The sequence below is a fragment of the Pelobates fuscus genome, chromosome 12 (assembly GCF_036172605.1).
Source record: "Pelobates fuscus isolate aPelFus1 chromosome 12, aPelFus1.pri, whole genome shotgun sequence".
In the NCBI taxonomy this organism is placed as follows: domain Eukaryota; kingdom Metazoa; phylum Chordata; class Amphibia; order Anura; family Pelobatidae; genus Pelobates; species Pelobates fuscus.
Genome location: NC_086328.1, coordinates 21615422 through 21640315, shown reverse-complemented (window position 1 = coordinate 21640315; position 24894 = coordinate 21615422). Strand labels below are relative to the sequence as shown.

Below are 24894 nucleotides of genomic sequence, written 5' to 3'. Positions count from 1 at the left end.
TCCATCTCCTTCATTCCACTCAACACGGAGAAAAGGATTGTACAGGTTTGGAAAACAAAAGGGAAAATCAAAATGTGTTTTAATTTCCATTAAAGGATGTTTTAGAGATGAAGAAGAATAATCAATAAATAGCTAAAGAAAACAAAATGTAAATTTGTGAAGATCAAAAAAAAAAAAAAAAAAAAAAAAAAAAAATTATTTCACTGCATACGTTTGGATCATATCAAATCAAAGATTGGAAACAATGTATGTGTCTAAAAACATGTAAACATATATTACCATCAAGGACATAAGGTTCGAAATGCACCTCTCCCGCCCTCCCCCAAATATGTTGCAGAGTTACAAAATTCTCCCCTCCCACAGTTTTTCTATTTTATGTTCTTTTACCACCAAGGTCACAAATCTCCAGCTGTTGACAAATCGTGATGGAATATAGTCACTACCAAAACACTACAATGCAGGGTATAACCTTCACTCTGACTAGCCGCATACTGAGATCTCCCCAGTCAGAGAGTGATACCATCTCACAAAGGAATTTTAAGAAGCCCAATCCCATACGCATCCACTCTAATCATCTAGAGCAGTAGTTCTTAACATGTTGACAGGCACCCATTTAGACCCACTAATACCATTTTTAAAATAAAATAGTTCCACAAAACAAAGTTCATACAATGCTATAACGTTCGATATTAAAATCAAGGTACAGCAAGAACACTCCAGATTTTTAAAATCAAGAAATAGTTTTATTCTGGCAGGGCTGGATTACAAAAATACAATTAAATAAAAATATACAAAAACGCTTGGTTCTTTCCTAAAAGCCAGTGTGGTTCGTGTTTACATTAAAAACGTTTACACAGTTTGTAAAATAGAAGTTTCTCCATTTGCAGATGCAACTAAAAATATTAAAATGTAAGTTGAAAAGCCAAGCATTTGTGGACATGTTCGGTCGCAATCCTATCACGTTATGCGTGCTGAATCTCCGTAAGGGTCCTAGATAGACACCGAGATGTAGAACTACAATTACCAGCATTGTTAAGTCTTCTGTATGACATTCTTTCAATCCTTTTGTATGGCTTTGCTAGCATTTTCTAATATTTTTCTTTTCCACTCTTCATAGTCTCTCTCTTTATTTGCAGACTCTGTGTGCGCCTTCTTGCGAGGAAGCTCATCTTCATCCTCGTCTGGAATTATATTTTAAAAGGTTATATGTAAAGTGAGTTTACCTGTAGAATAATGGGTCTCTTTCAATGGCTGAAGCTTGTCGTCTCAGAGTCAGTAGGAAGATTATAGGTGTGTGTATATATCAACCAGTTAGCAATAGGCAGGGACCAGGTAGACTGGATTTAAGTCACTATTCAGTAAGACTATTTAAAATCATATTTTTTATTTTATTTTTAAACCTAGGACTCATTCTTTCTGGTTGTTACAATTCTTTTTCAGATTAGTTTAACAGTTAGAACGTATTTTGTTATATACCAACAGAAATAGAGAATGACGAAATTATTGAAATTGGGGTTAACTATCTCCAGTTTAACAGGTTAATTGCGCATATTTGGAGAACAACTTAAAATGGTAGTGTTAATTGTGGGTACAAAGATTTTCAAAACAATGGGATTAACTTTTCTGACCATTAAAAGGTTTATTTTTCTCCACCTTGGACTGAAAACTCCATAAAAAAAAAAAAAAGTTTGTATGTGCTAGTTTTTAAACATGTCACGGTTAGCAGAAAGATCAACAAACTACTATGCTAATCCAAAGCACTTTGTAGCTTCACATCAATATTTTCCACCCTCCCAACTGATTTAAACTAGTACAAACTATACACAGGAGAAGCCAAACACTAACCTGGACTATGTTCTATACATTCCAGGAGGGTCTTCTGTTTCTTAACCGGCTGTTTTGTCACAGTTGCATTTTCTTCTGTTTTAGAGAGGGAACATTAGTATAGTACAATTATCTTTTGGGGTTAAAAGTTATTAGTTGACATATGAGAATAAGAGGAGAAAATAAATTTACAGCATAAAACCATTTCACCATGATGATAGCCTGGTCCAACAAAAATACTGTAGCAGGACACACAAAGTATAACGAAACCAACTCACGACAAATTTGTAATCCAATTTTTTCCATCTGGACACACAAACGATCAAATATTCCTTTCTTGACCCCAGAAGCAGAAATTAACTTGTTCTTTTCCACTTTCAACTTCATGCACCTTAAGAACATAAAGAATGAAAAATCATGTCAGAATAAACTGATTCTGCACAAATCTACGGTTAACCGAACATATAATTTTTTTTTCATTAAGTTAAATGCACAAAATATACATGCCAGTCAGAATTTTATATGTTTTCAAGAATGTGTGTGTGTGTAGTGGATACAGTGAGAGTATTTGATTAGTGAATGTAGTGTGTGTGTGTAAATATGTAAGGTAGGAATCTGGGGTAGATAGGCAAGCAGGAGCATTATGGTAGACAGGGAGCAGGAGCACTGGGGTAGATGGGGTCGTAGAGGTTGATGGGGAGCAGGGGCAGATGGGGTTGTAAGGGCACTGGGGTAGATGGACAGGGAGCGTGGACTCCTAGCTTACCCCACACTTACCAGTTCGGGCCACATTAACCCCCGCCCCCATTGCCCTGTCTGTATTATCAGTATCTTTATAGGCAGATACCGATATTGCTGAAAATTCAGAATATCGGCCAGACTCATAATCGGTCGACCCCTAATAAAAAAAAAAATATAAATATATATATATATATATATATATATATATATATATATATATATATATATTTTTTTTTTTTTTAATGCTAATACAATGTTAAAATGTCTTATTAAAATATGCCTGTTTGCTGGTCTTTCATCTCATTTCGGGTGGTGGTGGTGGGGGGAGGATATGTTTATGAGCTGTCATTTTTGTGTGCAACATTTGCACATCACTCAATTTGAGCTGATTTTCTACCTAGAAAGAGTAGCTGAGGCTATAGCTCTGCTGAGAGCTGTACATAGACCAGTTTGATAAACAGAAATGTTTTTTTAGCATTGCAATGTACATTACACCAATGCCTATGGACAGGGAAGTCACATGCACTCAAAAAACAAACACAAAAATAGCCATTTCTACCACACATTTCTCACCTGCATGCACTATACAGTGCTGCCGTGATAAATAGAGGCTTGGACAAATCAAGGTCTTCCAGCTGGGCCTGAGGGAGAGTAGACTCGTACCTACAAAACAAGTATATGGTGAGTGAGACGTTATACAACTTGCAGCTTGTGAAACATTACAAAACAAAAATGTTTATACTATAACATATCCAGTCGACATTCAGCTACAGGAAGCATGGACTGCTGCCAGGAGGATCGCTGATCTCAGTGAAGTGATCCGAGTACAATGGCTCAGTAATTTTAATCCTGCAACGTTCATTTATTTGAGTTTCCATACAGCAAACCTATACCCTTGCTCTAGCTCAAGCATATCAAACTCAAAGTCTGGCACGGGCCACATAGACAAGGTTGAAAGGACCACTATAGTTTTCCTGGCACTATAGTGCCCTGAGGGTGCCCCCACCCTTAGGGTCCCCCTCCTGTGGCGCTGAAGGGGGAGGAAGGGGTTAATCCCCTACCTTTTTTCCCAGCGCCGGGCTCTCTCGGTGCGGAGGACTCTCCTCCCTCTGACGTCCCTAGCTGAATGTGCATGCGCAGCAAGAGCCGCACGCATTCAGCCAGTCCATAGGAAAGCATTCTCAATGCTTTCCTATGGTATGGAGGCTGGCATCTTCTCACTGTGAAAATCACAGTAAGAAGCGCGGAAGCGCCTCTAGCGGCTGTCAATGAGACAGCCACTAGAGGCTGGATTAACCCAAATGTAAACATAGCAGTTTCTCTGAAACTGCTATGTTTACAGCAAAAAGGGTTAAACCTAGCTGGACCAGGCACCTAGACCACTTCATTAAGCTGAAGTAGTCTGGGTGCCTATAGTGGTCCTTTAAGTTTATGTGGGCCGCAAAAAAAAAAAAAAACACACACCCCTTACATTTTCATAGAAATGTAGGTTTTATTAAGGGACACTATAGTCACCTGAACAACTTTAGCTTAATGACGCAGTTTTGGTGTATAGAACATGCCCCTGCAGCCTCACTGCTCAATCCTCTGCCATTTAGGAGTTAAATCCCTTTGTTTATGAACCCTAGTCACACCTCCCTGCATGTGACTTGCACAGCCTTCCATAAACACTTCCTGTAAAGAGAGCCCTATTTAGGCTTTCTTTATTGCAAGTTCTGTTTAATTAAGATGTTCTTATCCCTTGCTATGTTAATAGCTTGCTAGACCATGCAAGAGCCTCCTGGGTGTGATTAAAGTTCAATTTAGAGATTGAGATACAATTATTTAAGGTAAATTACATCTGTTTAAAAGTCAAACCAGTTTTTTTTTTTTCATGCAGGCTCTGTCAAGGAATCCCCCTCTACTAAATCACAAGTCGTCGTCCCCCACCACCTTGTGCCAAATCTGATCTGAAACACACACACTCTTGTACTCACATCATTTAATTTATTGTTCCCTACCTTTGGGAGCTGGTGGGGGAATCTTCCATCTGGAGATCTCCTTCCTGCTCCTCACTACTCCCTCGCACGGTTAAGTGATGCCGGAATATGACATCATATTCCGGCACCCGGCTTCACTACAGACGGCACGAGGGAGCAGGAACACTGAGCTCCTTCGCTGACCCTCCTCCTCGGCCGGATAAGTTTTAGCAAAGTAGGCACCTGCAATGTGGGGAAAGCAGGTGTCTACTCTGCGATAACAACAGCATGTACTCGGGCTCGCAAAGTTGTTTTTTGTGGGCCGCGAGTTTGCATGCTTGCTCTAGCTGAATGTCGAAGGAACAGCACACTTTGGTGTTAAACTGCTCATGAATGGTTTAAACCCTAGTGGTAAGAAGGGTTGGGGGCAACAACAACTTAATTTATTATGGTGCCTGGAATGTCTCTTTAATGGAACAGTTTGTGGGTATAGATCATGCCCCTGCAGTATCTCTGCTCTATTCTCTGACAAGTTAAATCACTTTTTGTTCTTTTATGCAGTCCTAGTCTCACCTCCCCTGTCTGACTCACTCAGACAACATGAATAAATTGTTTAATCTTCAATCTGCACAGTGTGTTTACTACAGAAGTTTTTACCTTCTGTTATTGGAACTGAACTTAAGAGACACAGGATATACCTGCAGGCTATTAACAGAGCATGAGATAAGAAATAATGTCTTCATGAGAAATACTGTGAAGTTTAATCATTAGATCTCTCTTTACAGGAAATGTGTAGGTCACATGCAGGGCAGGTGTGGCTAAAACTGCATAATCAAAGTCATTTAACTCATAAATGGCAGATAAGTGAGGCTGCAGGGGCATATTTCTATACACCAAAACTGCTTCATTAAGTTAAAGTTGTTTTAGAACTTAGGGTATTCCTTTTAAGAACCATTCTTGGGATGCTCCACTAAATGTACTATTCCGTTTGCAGGGTCACATCATTATTTTCTGACTGTTTTTTCTATTTGTTCCTGTCTTCCAGATAAAGCCAAAAGTTATTTTGGTGCCTTTAAACATGTTGGCAATAAAGAATTAACAATTCTGTATAACCAATGTCAATACAGTTCAACCTGGACCACATTGATCGGCTGAGGGCACAGGACGACCTTCCCCCGCAGTCAATCATTGCCATTCAGGAAGGACAGAAGATAATTTATAGCTTTTTAAAGAGGTCAGATTTTTGAATACAACTAGTACACATTTTAAAGGAGATTATGTACCTTTATGTATAGATTCCTGCTAAAAAATAAATAAAAAAAAACCATAGGTAACACAACAAGAAAATAACATTACCTGCTCAGTATTTTGGATGCTGTAGTGATGGCCTCCATACAGCCATGCTGAACTGCAAGATCTCTGAGACCTACTTTGGAATCGACACCCAACAAACATTCATATGTTTTCAGACAGCTCAGGTAGGCCTTCTTGTTTAGGCCTGAGAGGGTGACCAAATACTCCTACAAAGTAGATATGAAACATTTACACAAAAGGGATATACATGAGCTCAAAATACTTTACCATTAAATGCAGGCCAAGACACTTTATTATCTTGAGTTTCGAAACATCAGAGAGTAGGCGCTTTCAGAGAAAGCTCACTTTAAAGGCAGATAGGTTCAAGTTTTAAAAAAAACATCAAGGGCATAATGCAGGCAAGTGGTCAATAGGGTGTTCAAGCATTAAGTTTGGATAATAGATTTTTCATAAAGAAATGCCCTAATGCCTCCAAGCATGTATCATAGCACCATGACCATTTAAGTGATTAGAAGTGGTCATAGTGGCTGGAGTCTACATGAGCAGTTTTTCACGATAAAATGCAGCACAAACTGACATTAACTCCATAGCTGCTATTGTTTAAACCCCACCTCCACCAGTGTCCTTTGCCAGACCACAACAAGGTTCTGGACAGGGTAATATAAATGTATGTGCAAAATTGGCATCTGACGCCAGTATGAACCGTATGCTGGCGCCAGACAGCAAGTAGAGGAATGCAACAACCTTTCCCCTCTTAAGTCTGCCCTCCCCCCTCCGGCAAAATTTATAAGATATTTTACCAGGATGGATACATTGAGATTTCTCTCGTTTTCAAGTATGTCCTGGGTATGACAACAGTGGAGGAGCATTGGGCTGAGTGAGAACCTGCACTACGGTAACTTATTTATTTCTATTTTTTTTTTTTTTTTTTTTAAACACATTTCTCCTAGGCGGATTATGAAGACACAGATTTTGGTTGGAACAACCCTTTCTATAAATTAAAAAAAAAAAAAAAACATAAAATACAGTGAAACTCATACTTTATCTATGGGGTGATTTAGACTGGCAGCGGCAATCTGGAGACATATTAACACGGTACTGGTCGCTGTGGCTCGAGCAGCAAGTCCTGAACACTTCAACTGCGACAGGCGTAGATATTCCTCAGCTTTCCTAAAAAAAAATAAAAAAATAATAATAAATAAAATGAGTTGGGCAAAAAAAAATGTTACATACAGAGCAAGGCCACAGACAGGAGTAAACATAACCAACTAATGTGCCAATTACACCATTATCAGGAAGGTAAACAAACATTGCCCAATCAGGAAGCTAAACACTGGGATTAGCGCAAGGAACGCGCAATCACCATGGAAACCGATGGAACGCTCCTGCTGATTGCTGAACATTCCTGCGTGCTCCCTAGCAATCCAATAAGCCCACGGTTACTTTACACGTACCCCAAAACCTTGCTGGAGGTGATCCCGAGTTTGGTCGCTAATCTTCTCAGAGTGTCTGTCTCCATGGCGAGCTGCGATAATTCTGCGACTAACACTGAGTTAGCCCGTTTTGGCGGGAAAATCGCACCACTGTAGCCGCTTGGCCAATCAGCAACCAATCAGGACAAAGATGCTAGGGGAGGGAGGGGGCGGAAACGCTGCGCGTTAATGTGACGTGTCAGTTAACTTCTGCCATGTTGGTAGAGGCAGTAATATTATTATTATACTATGCTGTACTTTAATAACATAGTAACCCTTTATATATATATATATATAGTTTTGGTTTTTTTAATGCTCAACTCCTCCTCCCCCCCGCCGCTCCTCAATTGGTCACTTCTTACTTGATTTGTGAATAAAATCAAGATTTAGAGGCTGTCTCCTAGACATTAACAATCTTTTTTTCCATCATATATCTGTTTTTTTGAGACCGCAGGAGGAATTCAGAATCATGAATCAAACATGCTCGATCCTTGCAAGCTACTTTATTGGTTCATGATTTGGCTACGTTTCGGCTTGGAGTTAAGAAAATTCAACCGATCGACTGATTGGCGCAAATTAAAACGAATTGCAGTTCATGACGAACTAACTCTCCAAGTCTAAGTTTTATTTACCGTTGTATATCAGTGACAATTCTTCTTTAAAAGCTGCACTAAGGCAACATTGCTAAAAGTGGAAGTATGAGCAGGAACATTCACAAACAATGGACATTTTTACAAAATAATAATTGCTTGCACATGTGACAATTTGTGCCTTTTTACATTGCTCTTTGCATACGCAGGACTAACTGGCTAGTAAATAATTTTCATCTTGCATGTGGAGCCATTGCCAATCACACCCTATACATGTCACTGTCTCCGAATATCAGGAGGTGAGAATTCAGAAATGTGCTCATAACACACGAACACCATTGTAATGTAAAATGGAAGAATGCAAAACTTGACAGACGCGCAGTACAAACAAAACAAACAAGAACAGCACAGGGATGCATTACGCCACAATGTACAGGAACGAATATGTCTGCTGATGCTCTGATACAGTTATGTAGATCTACTCATTATATTTATATTTATTCTGTACAATTAAAGAAAGTGATAACTGGGGCCCTGCTCAAACAAGCTTGCATTCTATGGTATTCAGGCTCATCAGATGTGAAACCATGGGTGTAGGAACTGAGGGGTATGAACTGCCCCAGAAAATCTGACGTAGCTTTTAAATTTAAATGTTTAATTATTTAAGAAGCATAAGAAAAAACAAAACATATGGTAAAATAGTTGGGTTTTCCATTTTACTATTAGACTCCATATTAGACTATTAGAAAACGTCCTGGTTTAACCCCTTAAGGACCAAACTTCTGGAATAAAAGGGAATCATGACATGTCACACATGTCATGTGTCCTTAATAGTATGCGCCCTAAGTGGGCTACAATGTTTTTGAAAAGCTGTCCTGCCCCCAAGATTTTCTTTGGTTCTTGCGCTGATGGGTATAGCAAATATCTATGCAGCCTGACCATACTTTTGTTACATCCTAATCATTTGTTCCTTACGACAACCCAGTCCCTTAATGCACACTATAAGTACAGGTTTTGTCAGCATCCGCACCAGAACAGAAATGTGAAATGTCTAAAAAAATTTCTTAACGGATGTTTTGCCTTGAGTATTCTTTTACTCTGTTTATAATTTGTTTGCATTTGAATACTCGCTTGCTTTAAGCCTGATAAAAATGATTTGACATAAATATGAATATAAAAATAAAAAAATCGCAAAGGAAGTAGCCAAGAGGTGCTGCAGCAGCTACGCAATATGCTGACACTCTATCAAAAAACAATACTTATTATTGTGAACCCTTTTATTGCCAAGTTATTTGCATTCTTTATTTAAGGTGTGTGTGTGGCTATTTAATTTGGGAGCTATTTTAACCCAGGGTATAGTGAATTTTGGAACAGTTCTAACCCAGGATATAGTTAATCTGGGAGCAATTCTATCTCAGGATATGGTGAATATGGGAACAATTCTAACCCAGGATATAGTGAATATGGGAACAATTCTAACCCAGGATATAGTGAACAATTCTAACCCAGGATATAGTGAATATGGGAACAATTTTAACCCAGGATATAGTGAATTTGGGAGCAATTCTATCCCAGGATATAATAAGAAGGTAATGGACAATGGGTGCTTATTGTGGTGATATTTGAACCCAGGATAATATTGAACAAGCTGTCCCAGAGAATGACTGACTGTATTGCCAGTACTTTAAATGGAGGAACTAATGACAGTTTTCCAGTCTTACACGTTGCATTGAGCTGCAGTGACTGGTCTTTAGAACAGTCCATCACAACTTGCTATAGCCAATCGGCTCCTGGCATTGAATCCTGCGTAGATCTGCCAATCAGAAACGCCGTAGCATAGCAGAGGGCGTGTTCAATGCCTGCAGTGTCACATGACTTGAAGAAGCTCCTGAAGCTGGAAGCTGAGTGAACCATGGTGAGTGCTGGTGGATGTCAGACACCCCCCATGTGCAGGGCAGGAGTCATAGTGGTGTGGCCCCCAGGGGCCAGGAGATGACAGAGCCCCCAGGGCTGTAGTTTGAGGACTGTTTGTATTATTGCATGATCTGAGCTGGGCAGTAGGCTGTGCTGGGCCCAACCCAGGCCTGTGATCAGTGGGTCAGGGCAATGGGAGGAGGGGAGTGGTATCCTCCCTATTGCTGGGTGCTTCCTTTATATTATCACCATGATTAATAATATTTATAAATGTGGTTACCTCAAAGGTAGTCAAGAGCTGAGATCTTCAGCAGTTACTAGCTTTAAGCATTGTGGGAGTTGTAGTCCTAAAGCTGGGGTTCACCTTATGCTGAAGAAGTAGTCATTCCTCTTTTTATCAGGGGTGCATAATATTTACATGGTAGGACATTTTAACTTTTAATTACTGCAGATCCTAAATTTAAAAAAATTCTTAAAACACCTTGATTTAGACCATATCGACTGTAAAAGGGATTTCCACTGTAGAAACAATGGTGCTACAATAAACAAAACAAAACAAAAATATTTTGGGCTGCTGTCTGATTGAATATGATGTACCTGTTTCAACCAGGAAGTATCGTAAGAAATGTGCACAGTCCTAGCACCGAGTTTATCATGCTAATACACTGTAAAAATCCATAGGTAAGTTAAAAAGGGTCAATCTAGGCACCATAACCACTACATGTAGAGGTTACTATGCACTTAGGCTGCGTTCACCAAACCGTAGGTCCTTAACAAAACTTTGGAGGAGTTTAATGAATAACTAATGGTCCCTGAGGTACCAGCAGCCCGATCACCTGATCGCTTGAACTGCTAATTCTCGAGTTCAACTTCTACATAATTCAATATTTTCATCCCTATTTAAGCTAACAATTGGATTTAAAATATAGATGAAATTTATATTGCTAATTCGGAAGTTTGATTTCTGTCAAATTCTGGTAGTTCAGGCAGGAAGCTGTGTGCTAGTGAACCCAGGTAAAACAGTTTGATTACTTACAGTGGGTGGCACCACGGCACTCCTGCCACCATAACCACTATAGTGTGCTTCAGTGGTTATTGTGCATGGAGTTCTTATTTACTTTATTAAAATGACTATACAGCATCTTCTATATGTAATTACTGATACAGATTGTACAGCTTCTTTTCTGGGTGCCCAGAGCTGTGTGTGTATATAATTTATACCCCACTTCTGCATCATAACCTTAAATTCAACTGGATCCTTGTCACCTTCTTGACTTGCTCACTGACATTACTTGTCATATGTTGCATGTAGGTTTAAACACTTTAACTGGATCACATAGAATCTCATTATAACAGTGATGGAATTACATGCAAAAAAGTTTAACAATGTCTGTCTTTTTTTTTTTTTTTTTGTCAATCTTTCTTTTATTATGTAAAGCAATACAAAAAGATGGAGTAGGGCTGCGCTAGCAGAAGATAAAATAAAATAGACCAAAAAAATCTCACTAGAGCAGCAATAGATACACTTGATAAAATGTGGACAGCTCTGGTGTGAAGGGCGTGCAGCGGTATAATCCCCGCTTATGGGATATATGAAGAAAGTGAGTCTATCAGTACCGTCTGGTCATCCAAGGCTCCAACCGGAATAGAAAAGGTGACAATAGTGCTCTCAATATGATAAAATACAGGTAAAAGATAAATAAAATAATACTCACAGCAGAAGCCCTGCTCTATTGGTAAAGCGTTGGTGGTATGATCCAAGGAATTCAGAATAAGTGAGAAGAGGGAAGAAAAGTCAATCAGCAAGCCCCCAACGTTTCGGCAAAAGACATGCCTTTAAGGATACATTTTAATATTCTACTCTATCTTCTGCTGGCGCAGCGCTACTCCATCTTTTTGTATTACGTTTCTCTATTTGTTGAAGGATCTGAGGGGCTTCCTTCGTTTGGGTTGCTGCCCATTAACATTTTGTTTGTTAATCAGTGCTGACATCCTGTTGTATTGTGTGTTCTTTCTTTTATTATGGCATTTGAGTCACAGGGTACTAAGAAAGGAGTTTTTGCAAGGTAACACAAAATAAAGGTATTGGCGTGATTCGGAGTACACTCCCCAGAAACACTGATACATTTTTTTCATAAGTGAACATAATAAAACAGGCAAGATTTAACTGTTGTGTATTAATAATTAAAGATTACTTAAACTGCGCTTTTCAATTATATGAGTAAGGAAAGTAGTCAGTGGAGAGACAGAGCGGCATAGTATAAGCATCTGTCTACACTGACTAACTATACAAAGAATGTGAACAAGAATATATGATTTACTATATGCTAAGCTGATTAGTAAAATGGTTAAGCATAGCACTTTTCTCACTAGGCGGACAATCCAGTATAAACTATTACATTCTAGACAAAGCAAGAAGATGGTCACACAGAACAATTAGCTTGAATCAACAGATTTATATCCACCGTAGGACACACTTATGTCGCTATACACGTGGCGACTGTGTTTGCGGAGGCTACAAAAGAAAATTGAAACAAACTTTATTTACAACTAAATGAAAGAAAGATGGAGTAGCTGAGATGTTAAGAGGGGTCACTAGATAATAACTTCTGAGTTGGCAATGAAGACATGAGTATTAGCATGCATTTCGCACTGAAAGTCACAGTCCTCGTGTGTGGGTGACAGTATAATCAGCAATATGGGTTTGATTCTCTTTAGGCGTCAGTCTGGGCACCACATTTGGCCATATACTTGGACACAGTTCACGGACCGCCTTGTTAACCGATTCCCTCCCTTAGCAGTGTGGAAGCTGGTGTTCGGAGGTTCCGGAGGGTGAAGGTGAGTTGCAGGTAGTGAGAGGCCTCCCCCCAGCCCCAGGCCTCATGTAGAGTCTGCATCTGCGTGTGACAGACTCGGGAGCTCGTCGAGACAGGTTCTTTCCCTGTATGGGGGCGCCATGGAAGGCCCTGGTGTTCTTCTGCGGCCGGTCTTCTGGTGATGTTGTGGGTGCTTCAGAGGTAACCTCCTTGCAACCCTTGGCCCGGGAGAGCAGTTGGTGCTTGTTTCAGGCATAGTAGGGTGTGCTTTACCTGGGGAAAGTCCGCTCTGTCCCACGCCCCCATCTCCTGATGCTTCCCTCTGTGTGTTTCGGGAAGCCCAGTGAGGTGCCGCTCCAATTGGTCCCAGAAGCGTTGGAAAATCAGGTCCATGCCTATGAATTGCATAGCTCATATGTTAGTGTAACTTGTATTGTAATTGTGGAATGAAAGTAAGTGGATTTTCATTTGTTTGAAATACCTGGTACAGTGGAGCAAACTATGTACATGACTTTTATAGCTCCCCTTAGACTTTTCCTCCTTACCCCTCCCCCCCCCCCTCCTTTAGTAACCTCACATTAGTGAATTGTTACTGCAGACCTTATCCCTTCCTCCTGTAACCTGATTACATAGAACTGATATAACAAAACATACAGTATTTCCTTCAGTGTTGTACCTTTAAGACATGCCTGAAACTGTGCCCAAACATTGCTGCCTTTCACCAAATCAGAATTGGAGAGATCTTTAACCCCTTAAGGACCAAACTTCTGGAATAAAAGGGAATCATGACATGTCACACATGTCATGTGTCCTTAAGGGGTTAATATGTTATTCCAATATCAGTAGACATAAAGTAGACACTCTTCAAATAAATCTGTTTGTATTCCTAAATATTTTCAAATACATCTGTTTGTATTCCCAAACTCTTCATTGTCTTTTTTTAGATGTATACAATTCCGCAGCACAGCACAGTTTGTCCTTCCTTCTTTTGCCACGCTTGGGGATCCTTCTATATCTTACTAAAATAACCTAGCACGTGGCTTGCTTGGAGACCCCAATATTTCACTATCTCAGAACAAATTCAGACATGGTTCAGAGAGTTTGTCTCTATGCCGCTCAGGATATTTTAAAGATTGTACTCCCCATTTTCTGCAAGTGAGTGGGCTTCCTCTGCATGCAGCCACTCCAGGGGTAGATTTAAGGCTCCCCCTTCTCGCCTGTGCAGCATCCTGACTCAATGTTAGTAGAATGTGGTGTACTATATCTTCCTCCAGCCACTGGCAGTCAAGGACAAAAGGGATCTCAAAAGCTGTCTCTGCAATAGCTGCACGCAGAGACAGTTCACTAATACCCCACTGACATAACTGCTCTATCTTAATCTTCTGGCCTACTCTCCACTGACACTTATTCAAAAAAGGGTGGAGTAGTGGAATTAAATCGGTTACAATTTCCTGTGAATTGCTTGTCTATATATTTGTGATATTTGAGTTATATATGTCAATTGATGTGAATGCTTGCTATTTAAGTTTGTATGCTGTTCAAGGCTCCAAATTTGAAGTTCTGCACTACTAGATAGTGTAAAATGTATATGCACCACTAGAAATCTCTTCCTGCGAAGTCACTTCTGTGAATGGACAGGACAGCACCATGCCTAACTTCAAATGACTTGTACACCAACTGACGTGGCTGCTCCTGTTGGCGTAACAGGATGCCCTGGGCAACTGCTTGTGAACTACATGTTTCAAAATGTATCTGTTGTAGCAGTGACATAACTGCAAACGATAAGGAAGTCAGAAAAATAAAAATATTATATGTAAACATTTTGGCTACCATAGCGTCAAAGAACAAAAAAAATATTGTACATGATTTAAGTAAATCATGGGGATTTTGGGCAGGACTTAACATTTCTAGTCCTAATCACTAGCCAGGCGATAAAAGTTACTAATTACTGCAATTCTGGGAGTGGTGTCCATGTCACACTCATCAGGGGTGAATTTCTATTTGCCAGGGCTACATTTTCTCTCCCCAGTGGCTAGTGGATATTTTGAACTATGTATTAGGGGATCAATAAACTATACATACTTGATGGCCGCCAATCTCAACAATATAGCCACTGTTACATTTAGGTGCTGCTCTCACAGGCAGTGGCAAATTCATGGGAAGTTTGTCAGGCTTGGTTTTTCCACTTGCCAATGTCTAGTAGCCAGGTGAAAGTTTTTTTTTTTGTTTTTTTTTTAATCGTGTGTGTGTGTATTACTGTCACTTATTATCTTTTGAGTTATAGAAATGCTTCCAAAGCTGAAAGGTTAAATAAAATTGTGTCTGGCTCTTAGATTTTTGGATAATTTGTAAAGCTCTGCTTTTTCCTTCCTTTCTCGTACACCCTCAAATAGCCGACGACACAGCAGTCCCCCCAAGATGAGCAGGAGAAGCTGTTGGATGAAGCTATTCAGGCTGTGAAGGTCCAGTCGTTCCAGATGAAAAGATGTCTGGTAAGAAAATCTCTCTTCTCCACAATGGAGTTGTCTGCAAAGCTTACATCCAAGCAGATGGACAGTACTGCCTGTCATTGATATGTTTTAATTTGTTAACAAGATAATTGATATTTAATTTTTCTTGCTCTTTACTGTTCGTTCAGGTATCTAGAACATTTATGTTGTTTTATTTTAGAAACTTAATTGTTCAGTGTTTGCTATTTTATATCCCTATACCAACTGATTCCATACATTTTATAAATCAGCAAAATTATTCTCTTTGAATGGTTGCTCTAAACACCCTATACACTTCAATATTTTGAAGTGTTCTTGGTGCAAGGAGGCTGTATACAGAGATATTTAGTGTTGCTGCAGGTGTAAATCAACTTCCAGGATATCTAATGTGAAATGTGTGCATAATAAAAAACTTTATAAAAAAACAAGGTGTACACCAAAACTACTGAAAATATAATCAATACTTGATTCACGCAATAACAGGTTAAAAAAACATACAAGAAACACAAAGCTTCCTTTGAAAAAGGCATTGTTTTGTATGCTGAAACAGGGGTTTGGTGCCTTGTGTCCTGCCTTGGTAGGCTATTGATGGTAACATTGTGTCATATTGATGTATGGATTCTAACGTTTTCACTGTGTCTTTTGCTGTGTGTTTATTATATTATTGTTTAAATAAAGTATTGATTGTATTTTCAGTAGCTTTGGTGGGAATATTGTTTTTGTAGAACTGTTTGTGACGCCTAGGGGAGTGTCTTCTTTGGTTTGCACCTTGGTTATAGAATTTAATGAGTTAGAGTGTACCCTCCTATGCAAATTTACACATTAAAACCCATGGCATACTAGTAACAAATGTCCAGTGGTGGCACGGTCCGACCCTAAATCCTTCTTCAGCTTTGCCACTCTGATGTTACACACTGAAGGTGGAGAGAGCTGCAGGGCCAAGTTGGTCCAACTTGCTGGATTGAAGTTTTCTTTTCTTTTTTTTTAATTCTTTTTGATGTTGTTTACCCTATGCTGAGATGTTAAACATTGATATCAGCTGACGTTGCCCATGTTTTTCCTGTCATCTTCCTCGCCAGCATTCTACACTTCCTGTTTTCTATATTGCTTAAGCAGCAAGCATTGGACCCACAACTCTGTATTTTATGTTTCATTTGTTGTGGTTTTTGCTATAGAGCATATCTAAATGATCCCTGCTCTATGGCCGTAAAATTCATTTAGTATCAGATGTTTGTCTATGTTAGACTTTATATTATTGCTTTACACTAGTCCTTATTTTATATATTGCTCATACATTCTGCTTGGTCTCACATTATTTAAAGCTTAATAACCACTATATAGCCAGCTGCAGAGGTTTTGGTACCCTGGCCCAGTTCTCTGGTATTGGCAACTAGCAACCGTTTGCTCTCTCTGTTCCTGCTTGGTCTTTTTTTTTTTTTTTTTGTCTCAGGTTTTTTTCTTTTTATATATTTTTTTTGTCATTTTACTTACTCTGGACACTTTCTTTAAATTTCTCTTGATCCCTTTAACATACTGGCTATTGCAGAGATCAGTACGAAGCTTGGGATAGCCTTGAAAGATACACATTATAAATGGCTGTTACCTGAACAAACTGCTCATTACCCAGGGACTCTGTAATAGGCTCACAATGACCTGTATACGATGTAAGGCTTCAATTGCGTCTCACGGTAATAGTTTTAAATTGTGGCTTATATGAATCTGTATCTAGTGCGCAGTTCACTTATAGCGTGTTAGCACGTCCCTGGAAAGGTAGTAAAACATTTTTTTTAGAATAAAGTGGTGCAATAAATATATAATTTGCCACAAGCTTACAAAAAAGATTTAAAAAAATAAATAAAAATCATATTAATTCCCCTAAAGAGCTTCTGTCTGTATATCTCTCTCTGTCTTATTTTCTGCTTAATTAATAATTATTAATATTTTGGTCTCCTCTGCAACAACTTTAAAGCAAGTGTATGAGCTGGGTATGACCTTGCGTCATTCCATACATCCGACCAGTATCCCCATTTAAAACGTAAAGTTGTTGGCCACACTTTTCCTGTACCATTCTTAGTGCCAATATATAACAGAGACTCCAGTACCCACGGACAGCTGCCTCCTGCATTTATAGACATTCTCATTGGTACAGGTTTGTCATGGAAAGCATTGGAAATGAGAGTGCTACTTTTGTGATGTTAATTTTTACATAAAAATGGCAATGCAATGCTGATCCCATTTATTTTAATGGAACACAATAAATTACAATGCAGCAAAAATAAGTGTATTGAAATTCTCGCCTGTCCCATCAATCCAAATCTGCTTAATTTCCCCTGGGACAGCAAAGAAAATTGCTCCCGTAATCAATGTAAATCGCAGCGCCTAGCAGCTGGTGCTACCGGTGGTTGTCAGGCCGAAATTAGCCTTTGTGATACGCAAACGACAACTGACTGGCTGTTTCAGATTTTATTTCTCTAATTGTTTTATCATTTTGCCACTATTTCAATTAGTTGCCTGGAGGGGTTGAATGAATAATAAACATTCAGTGTGTCACAGACCAATTCTGTGTTAGTTAAGAATACACTTTTATTTAACCTTTTGTTATCAAAGAAGAAAAAGGGTAAGAAAAAAAAAAAAAGGAACTGGGGAAACAAGGGGTTTGGGGGTGGGGGTTATTGCAAACAGAAATACAATACAAGTCATCTAGGTTCTACGATGTATAGAGAAATCTGTCATCAAACACTACGTTAGTATAAAAAAGATATTTGCAAAAGTGTTTTATGTGTGAAGAGTGTCTTCTCGTTTTTCTTTTTTTTTTTTAAACGTGGAGATTTCAGTAGAAATTTCCACTTTTATAAACTAACCTTATTATATCCCCCCAGCTGTCAATCAGACAACAGGCCTTGTTACTTCCTTGTTGTTTAGCTCAGTGGACCTAAACTCAAGAGGCAGCAATTTCTTAGAACAAAGGCTTCTCATTGAGCTGCATTGGGAAGTCTGTGATTGGACAGCCATAGAAGGACTGGGTGGGGTTAGAAGGGGAGGGCTTGCAAAAACTTCAGATAAGAGATCTGTAGTTTTTGCAAGCTGTTTTTAGATATATCCCCAATGTGAAATACTCAAAATACATGCAATGGGAAATACTCAAAATACATGCATGTTTTAATTAGGGGTGTATTTTAAATAGTGATTTTGTTTGACATTTTTTTTTTGTATTTGGGCAGTGAAGTGTCCCTTTAAGCGATTAAATCTATAGATAATGTCAGAAAGTGAACAATATAATATTTTGTATTATATGTATTGCATCTGTGATCATTGGAGAGATAATAGGCTGGTTAAAAATGCACACATTTACGAGCTTATATAAGATATGTATCTCGTGGTATCTTATGTAATATTTTAGAACCATTAAATAGACATGTCTATGATTTTATCTACATATGAAGCACTGTATTTCATATACGTTTTTTATTTTGCAGGACAAGAACAAACTCATGGACGCACTTAAGCATGCCTCAAACATGCTTGGCGAACTTCGCACATCCATGCTATCCCCAAAGAGCTACTATGAGCTCTGTATCCTTGCCAGGAAACCCGTGAGGGTTGCCAGTACCGCAGAATTTATTTATTATTACCTTTTAAATCTTCATACTTCTATTAACATTGATGTAATAAAAACATGCCATTGTCATGGATTTGTATTTCACATGTGTTTCGGGTTTACTGTTGGAAGTTTGTATGCTTTTTTCTTTGTGTTTTTGTCCTTGAGAAAGTTTCATGTGCCGGTTCCTGTCGTTGATGAATTAATGCTTGAGAACCGTGCAGTTACATTTGGCACACGTCCCTATAGTGTTTCTGAATTGTTGTCTAGGAAATCATTGTTAAACATTTATACAGTCTGACAGTTGAGATATTTTTATATATTTAAAACATAAGAAAAAGGTTATTTTTACAATAAAATACCTGTTAACAAATATAAATTCCCTATCTAGGTTTCAGAGCATGTTGAGCAGTAAAGGACAGGTTCGGAGGGATTCGTTAACGCTCACATTTTTCTTTAGGAAAATTATAGTTGACTTTTTTTTCTTTTTTCACTAAAGCTGCTGCCGATTAAATTTCCTACGATGCTCAGCTAGCAAAGCATCGTGGGGAATATAGGGCACACGAATGCTAGTGTCGCTTTTAACTAATATTACTGTAGAGTATTTCAGCATGGCATCCTTGGAAGCTGAGGAAGTGTTTTGTTTAGGAAGGCAAGAAAATCTATTAACACAGAACAGGTTTTGGACTTATCACCATGTGAAATCTAGAAGTGTCCCCTTTGGATCTCAAGGATTTAAAGGACCACTACAATCATCCAGACCACATCATCTCAATGACATTGTCTGGGGTCAGTGGCTCTACCGTTTTTCTCTCACAGTGTGAAATATTGCTGTTTTGGAGATGTGGCAATGGTTTCATTGTGGGATTAAACACACCTCTAGTGGCTGCCTCCCTGACTGCCAGATGGTGCATCTCCTGTTAGAATAGAATCTTACTCTGTTCATGACTGATAGATGCGTTTGATTGGTGCGTTGCAGCAATTACCGCGCATGTGCGTTAAAGGACCACTATAGGCACCCAGACCACTTCAACTCAATGAAGTGGTCTGGGTGCCAGGTCCACCTGGTTTTAACCCTGCAGCTGAAAAAACTTCCATGTTTTCATTGAGGGTTAATCCAGCCTCTAGTGGCTGTCTCCCTGACAGCCACTAGAGGCGCTTCCGCGATTCTCACTGTGAAAATCACACTGAGATGATGCTGACATCCATAGGAAAGCAGTAAGTAATTCTTTCCTATGGGCGGTTTGAATGCACGTGCGGCTCTGGCCATGCATGCACATTCGGAGCTGACGTCGGCAGGTGGAGGAGAGGTGACCAGTGCCGAGGCTGCCCAGCGCTGGATTAAGGTAAGTGGCTGAAGGGGTTTTAACGAGTTTGTTTTCCTGGCACTATAGTGCTCCTTTAAGTCCACAATGCATCTTTATGAGAAGTAATTGATTGGACAAAATGGTTATCAAGCCTGATGACCTCAGCGGAGACGAACTGGGCTGCTCAGAACTGTCTCTCTCGGTGCTGTATTGCAGGTATGTAAAGGGTTTACTTAACTTTGTTTTTTTGGGGTTTTTTTTTAAACAAAGTATGGGGGAGGAGGGTGGCCAGAAATCTAAACAGCTGAATTAGCACTGGAGGGAAACCATTAAAAAGAATATTCCATTGCCCGCCTCTTAGTGCTTCTATGCATATTAAAAAAAAAAAAAAAAAATACAAAAAAAAAAAAAGTATATACATAATTTTTTTTTCCTTTGACATATGTGTTTGAGCTTGCAGAGTTCTTTTTTCACGCTCTAATAATATATGCATTAAATGTTCCGCTTACAATTGCTGTAATCCTTTACAAAGCGGCGATAGATATGGCCATCTCGGATGAGTTGCACTATCTGGAGGTGTATCTGACAGATGAGTTTGCTAAAGGGAGGAAGGTGGCTGATCTCTATGAGCTTGTACAGTATGCAGGAAATATTATCCCCAGGCTGTGAGTCTCATGACCTTTTTTTTTGTCTGTTTATATTGAACTTTCTTCTTTAACTTTTTTTTATTCTTTTCACTCTTTTTTTTGTTCTCTTTCTTTTAATCACTGTATTTTTCTCAGTGCCTTTTAGTAATATGAAACAGTCAGACTATTCTATATTCTCCGAGTACAGAAAACCAGTGTATATTGGGAGCTCTCCTAGAATGCCATCAGTCTGTATGATTGTGAAAACATTACGACAGTTACAGACTTTTCTCTTGATTTTATTCTACCGAACCATCCTGATTTAAGGCCAACCATCCCACCTATGCAAGAGCCTTTACCTAATGCCTCTATTTGGGTTTCAAGGACCTTATAATTCATAAATGGCTAAATATGGGGGTGACAGATTGCCCATGGTGATAATCCATAGCCTCATTAAATATTCGCAAATTATCTAACAAAAATCACGTTTTCCAGTTAATACCATCCTGTCATTGATTTTGTCCTATGTGTCGATGTTGCAACAGCTTACTAAAATACAAATATAATACTAGCTTTTCTGTCTTCAAACAGTTATGTTTACGTTAGCAGGACTCTTAACAGGACCGTGATTGTTGATTTGTGTGCACTCTTGTGATGATTATCCCATTTGTTCTTTAGTTACCTCCTGATTACGGTTGGAGTTGTGTACGTCAAGTCATTCTCTCAGTCGAGAAAAGACATCCTGAAAGACATGGTGGAGATGTGTCGAGGTGTGCAGCATCCTCTCAGAGGCCTCTTTCTCCGAAATTACCTTTTACAGTGCACCAGGAATATTCTTCCGGATGAAGGAGAGCAAACACAGTAAGTCACTTGCCAAATAGCAACCTCTTCAGCAACCTTCTGTTTGATGCTGGCCAAGTGTATCATGAGATGTCCAAACATGCACAAGCTATAAAACATTTATATCCCATTACTTTGGGTCATCACAGTCTGGCCCCAAAACCTTATTCTACCAGCAGATGTCTCTCTCACATTCAGTACTGGCTTCTCTATGTAGCCCTGCAGTTTTTAATTAAGTGCGACATTCCATTTTGGAATACAGTCTTTAAAGACATGATGGTTATATCTGTATAGACTTTCACTGATCGATAACGTGATATAATTGCAACTTACCAAGTTCTCTACTGGGGTTAGCCCACATAATGTCTTTTTACCCAATTAAACCTTTGGGGATCAAGCTCCGAGGTTTCTAATCCTTTACTCGGATAATTTGTTGCAAACAGAACAAATTCCTCTGATCCCCGCATTATATTCCCCATCATTTACTCTGTGGCCTACACACTAAACAATTGACTAATTTGATTGACATTTGATACGTTGGGTCTCCACTGCTGGCTGGTTGTAGGCGATGAGGCTAATTCCTTGCTCCCTATCTGCAGGATACTGGAATTCACTTTTTCATTCAATGTAAAGCTTTTCTTCTTGCGAGTGTTCACTTACAAAAATGTCTAATGTACTATTGTAGAACTTGCTGTATAATTGAATTGTTGTACAATGTTATTTCACAGTGATGAAATCACAGGCGACATCAGTGACTCCATGGATTTTGTGCTGCTAAATTTTGCCGAAATGAACAAGCTTTGGGTGCGGATGCAACACCAAGGTCACAGCCGAGACAAGGAGAAAAGAGAGCGCGAGAGGCAGGAGCTCCGCATTCTGGTGGGAACTAACCTAGTCCGACTGAGCCAGCTGGAAGGCGTCAACGTCGAGAGATACAAACAGGTTCTACTCAAATTGCTCATATCTTATTCTTGTCTATTGATCTGAAGATACAGCAAACTGCTGGTGGTGTTCAAATATCATCGATTTGTTCCATCCTGTTCAGGTGTATTTGGCTGCATTTCTCTGTCTATGCATGGTAATGGGCAAAAAAAAATATTCTTGAATCTTGTATAGTTAAACGCCAGAAACCTCAAGATTCACTCCGTAGTTGAAAAAAGGGGAATTGGGGGTACACCCAGAACATGCATGTTCCTGGTGTGCCCACAATTCCACCTTTTTATGTATATGTTGAATCCAGACCAGACCCCTATTTGGTTGAGCACCCCTCCCATCCACTGTAGGTGCCCATCTGGATGGGACCACAGGAAAGCATGAATTTCTTTATTTTCTTTCTTTTTTTTTTAAATTCTTTATTTTTGTTGTGCAGTACATAGTCACAAGCTGACACAGCCAGAGCACGATCTTTGCATACGACATCACAACACAGGGTGGTCCCGGTAATTGGCAACATATATGTGCAAATTGTTAACAAAATTATGAACTTGTAGCATGGTACAATGACAACTTAGTTAACACTATAAGTATAAAGTGGTCTGAGTTATCCCTCAGGTCGTCTGTATCTACAATGGTACCTTTAGGAATTCTGCTCCAGACCCTATAGGAGAGGGTCGTACTAGAGAAGAAGAGAAAAATGTAAGTAGAAAGAAGAGATAGAAAAGAGAAGAAATTAGGAGGGGTGTTGTGGCGCGAGGGAGAGGCCAGGGGCCAAGGCCCCCAGCGTGGAGGGAGGAGAGGGGAGAGAGAGGCACCACAAGGCCCCACCGGCACGGGGGCCCCCATGTTCCCGGGGGGGTGCGGGCATCCAGGTTAGTCTCAAGAGTGCTGCACAGACCACGGGGTGGGCCTAGCGCTCAGTGTGCTGCCGTCCCACGGTTCCCAATGCCTCTGGAACGCACCTGTGGTCCCCCTTACCCTAGCAGTCAGATCATCCATTAAGCGGACCTCTTTAATCCTGGTTATTACACTCGCTATGTGTGGTAGCTCTTGTTGTAGCCACGTGAATGCTATCGCTCGTCTTGCGGATAAGGTCATTTTGTGTATTAGTGTTTGCTCCCTTCTCGGCCATCCGTCGATGGATCTATTCAGAAGATACACCCAAGGGTCTAAGTCTGGGGCCCTGGAGAACACTTGCGTTAGGAGGTCTTTAATTGCGATCCAAAATCTGATTATTTTTGGGCACTCCCACCACATATGTAGGTATGTCCCCCTTTCCCCACACTCCCTCCAGCAATCATCCATGGTAGTCTTGTTCACCCTATATAGTGTGACTGGGGTCTTATACCAGCGGAACATCGTTTTTAAAAGACTGTTCCTGTAATGTCACGCACACAGAGGTGGTGCTGCTAGCCTCCTATATCTCCTGCCATTCCACACCCTCCAGTTCTTCTCCCAAATCTCTTTCCCAGTGTGTGATATAGGTCAGTCCTCCCCATTCACGGGTCTCTGAGCATAAGTGTGCGTAAAGTTGTGTTATGAGACCTCTAGGTATAGTTCCCGAGTTACATATGGATTCAAAGAACGCCAGTGTCTTATGTGCCAATTATTTTATGTGGGGTTGTCTTGCAAAGTCTTTAACCTGCAGATACCGGAAGAAGTCGGCAGGTGTAAGGTGTCTTCCCTGTTTAAGTTCATCAAAAGTAATTGTATCAGAGCCTTGGTACATTTGTAGTATTCTCTGCAGGCCCGTTTGTTCTAAATTCCGGAAATTCCTGGCCGTCATACCAGGGGGATAAATGCCCTATTGCGTAGTAAAAGCATGAGGGGGGAGGTAGTGGACGCCAGCCCGTATTTCTGACCGTGGGAATCCCACAGCCTGAGGGAATTTATAATTGCCGGGCAGGTGACTCTAATCAAAGGCTCCTTGGGAACCAACATCACGAATTGGGGAAGATCTGCCCCCATCATGAGCGATTCTATTTCCACCCATTTTCTTTCATCAAGGGGCGAGTGCCGCAGTGCAACCTGTGTCATTTGCGCCGCTACGTAAAATAAGTTAGGAAGGCCGAGACCGCCCCTCTTTTTTGGCCGGTACAGGACATGTCTAGATATCCGGTGTTTTTTATTCTGCCATACAAAAGTTAGTTATCGCCTGTTGTAGTGTGGATGTTGCGCCGTGTGTGGCTCGGTAATGCCTGAAAGAGGAATCGGGCTTGCGGCAGAATATTCATCTTTACGGAGTGAATCCTCTAGGATATTGGTTTATCAGTCCACCGTTCCATGTCTCTTATCAATGTGTGCCATAAGGGTGTGTAATTGTAGGAATAAAGGTTCTCTGGTTCAGCAGTTAAGTGGATGAATATATTTTCAATGAATGCAATTTGTGCCACTGAATGAACTGAATTGTCATGTCTATAATATACATTTAAAAGAATATGGAGCATCACATGACAAAGTTCACGACTA

General features: G+C 39.9%; 2 protein-coding genes across 2 annotated transcripts in view; one reads left to right on the top strand and one right to left on the bottom strand.

Annotated features, from left to right (window-relative positions):
* Window positions 1-721: 721 nt before the first annotated feature.
* ORC6 (origin recognition complex subunit 6) lies at window positions 722-7406 on the bottom strand. Its single transcript, XM_063437415.1, has 7 exons — window positions 7292-7406; window positions 6878-7007; window positions 5880-6043; window positions 3139-3228; window positions 2103-2215; window positions 1846-1920; window positions 722-1181 (listed from the first exon to the last, which is right to left on the bottom strand). Exons 1-7 carry the CDS (start codon window positions 7354-7356, stop codon window positions 1057-1059), a joined length of 762 nt encoding a protein of 253 aa, XP_063293485.1. The 5' UTR covers window positions 7357-7406; the 3' UTR covers window positions 722-1056.
* A 2340-nt stretch (window positions 7407-9746) lies between these two features.
* Window positions 9747-24894, top strand: part of VPS35 (VPS35 retromer complex component) — a 48260-nt gene continuing 33112 nt past the window's right edge. Inside the window, exons 1-6 of the mRNA XM_063438588.1 lie at window positions 9747-9814; window positions 15023-15121; window positions 18595-18691; window positions 20565-20688; window positions 21328-21510; window positions 22218-22431. Of these exons, the coding sequence (XP_063294658.1) occupies window positions 9812-9814; window positions 15023-15121; window positions 18595-18691; window positions 20565-20688; window positions 21328-21510; window positions 22218-22431 (720 nt within the window). The 5' untranslated portion in view covers window positions 9747-9811. The remainder of the gene's footprint in view (window positions 9815-15022; window positions 15122-18594; window positions 18692-20564; window positions 20689-21327; window positions 21511-22217; window positions 22432-24894) is intronic.

Coding starts and splice junctions, on each gene's coding strand:
- ORC6 (XM_063437415.1), bottom strand. CDS start 7,356: ATGGAGACAGACACTCTGAGAAGATTAGCGACCAAACTCGGGATCACC. Junction 7,008..7,291: donor ACCTCCAGCAAGGTTTTGGG/GTACGTGTAAAG, acceptor ATTTTTTTTTAG/GAAAGCTGAGGAATATCTAC. Junction 1,921..2,102: donor AATTGGATTACAAATTTGTC/GTGAGTTGGTTT, acceptor TCTCTAAAACAG/AAGAAAATGCAACTGTGACA.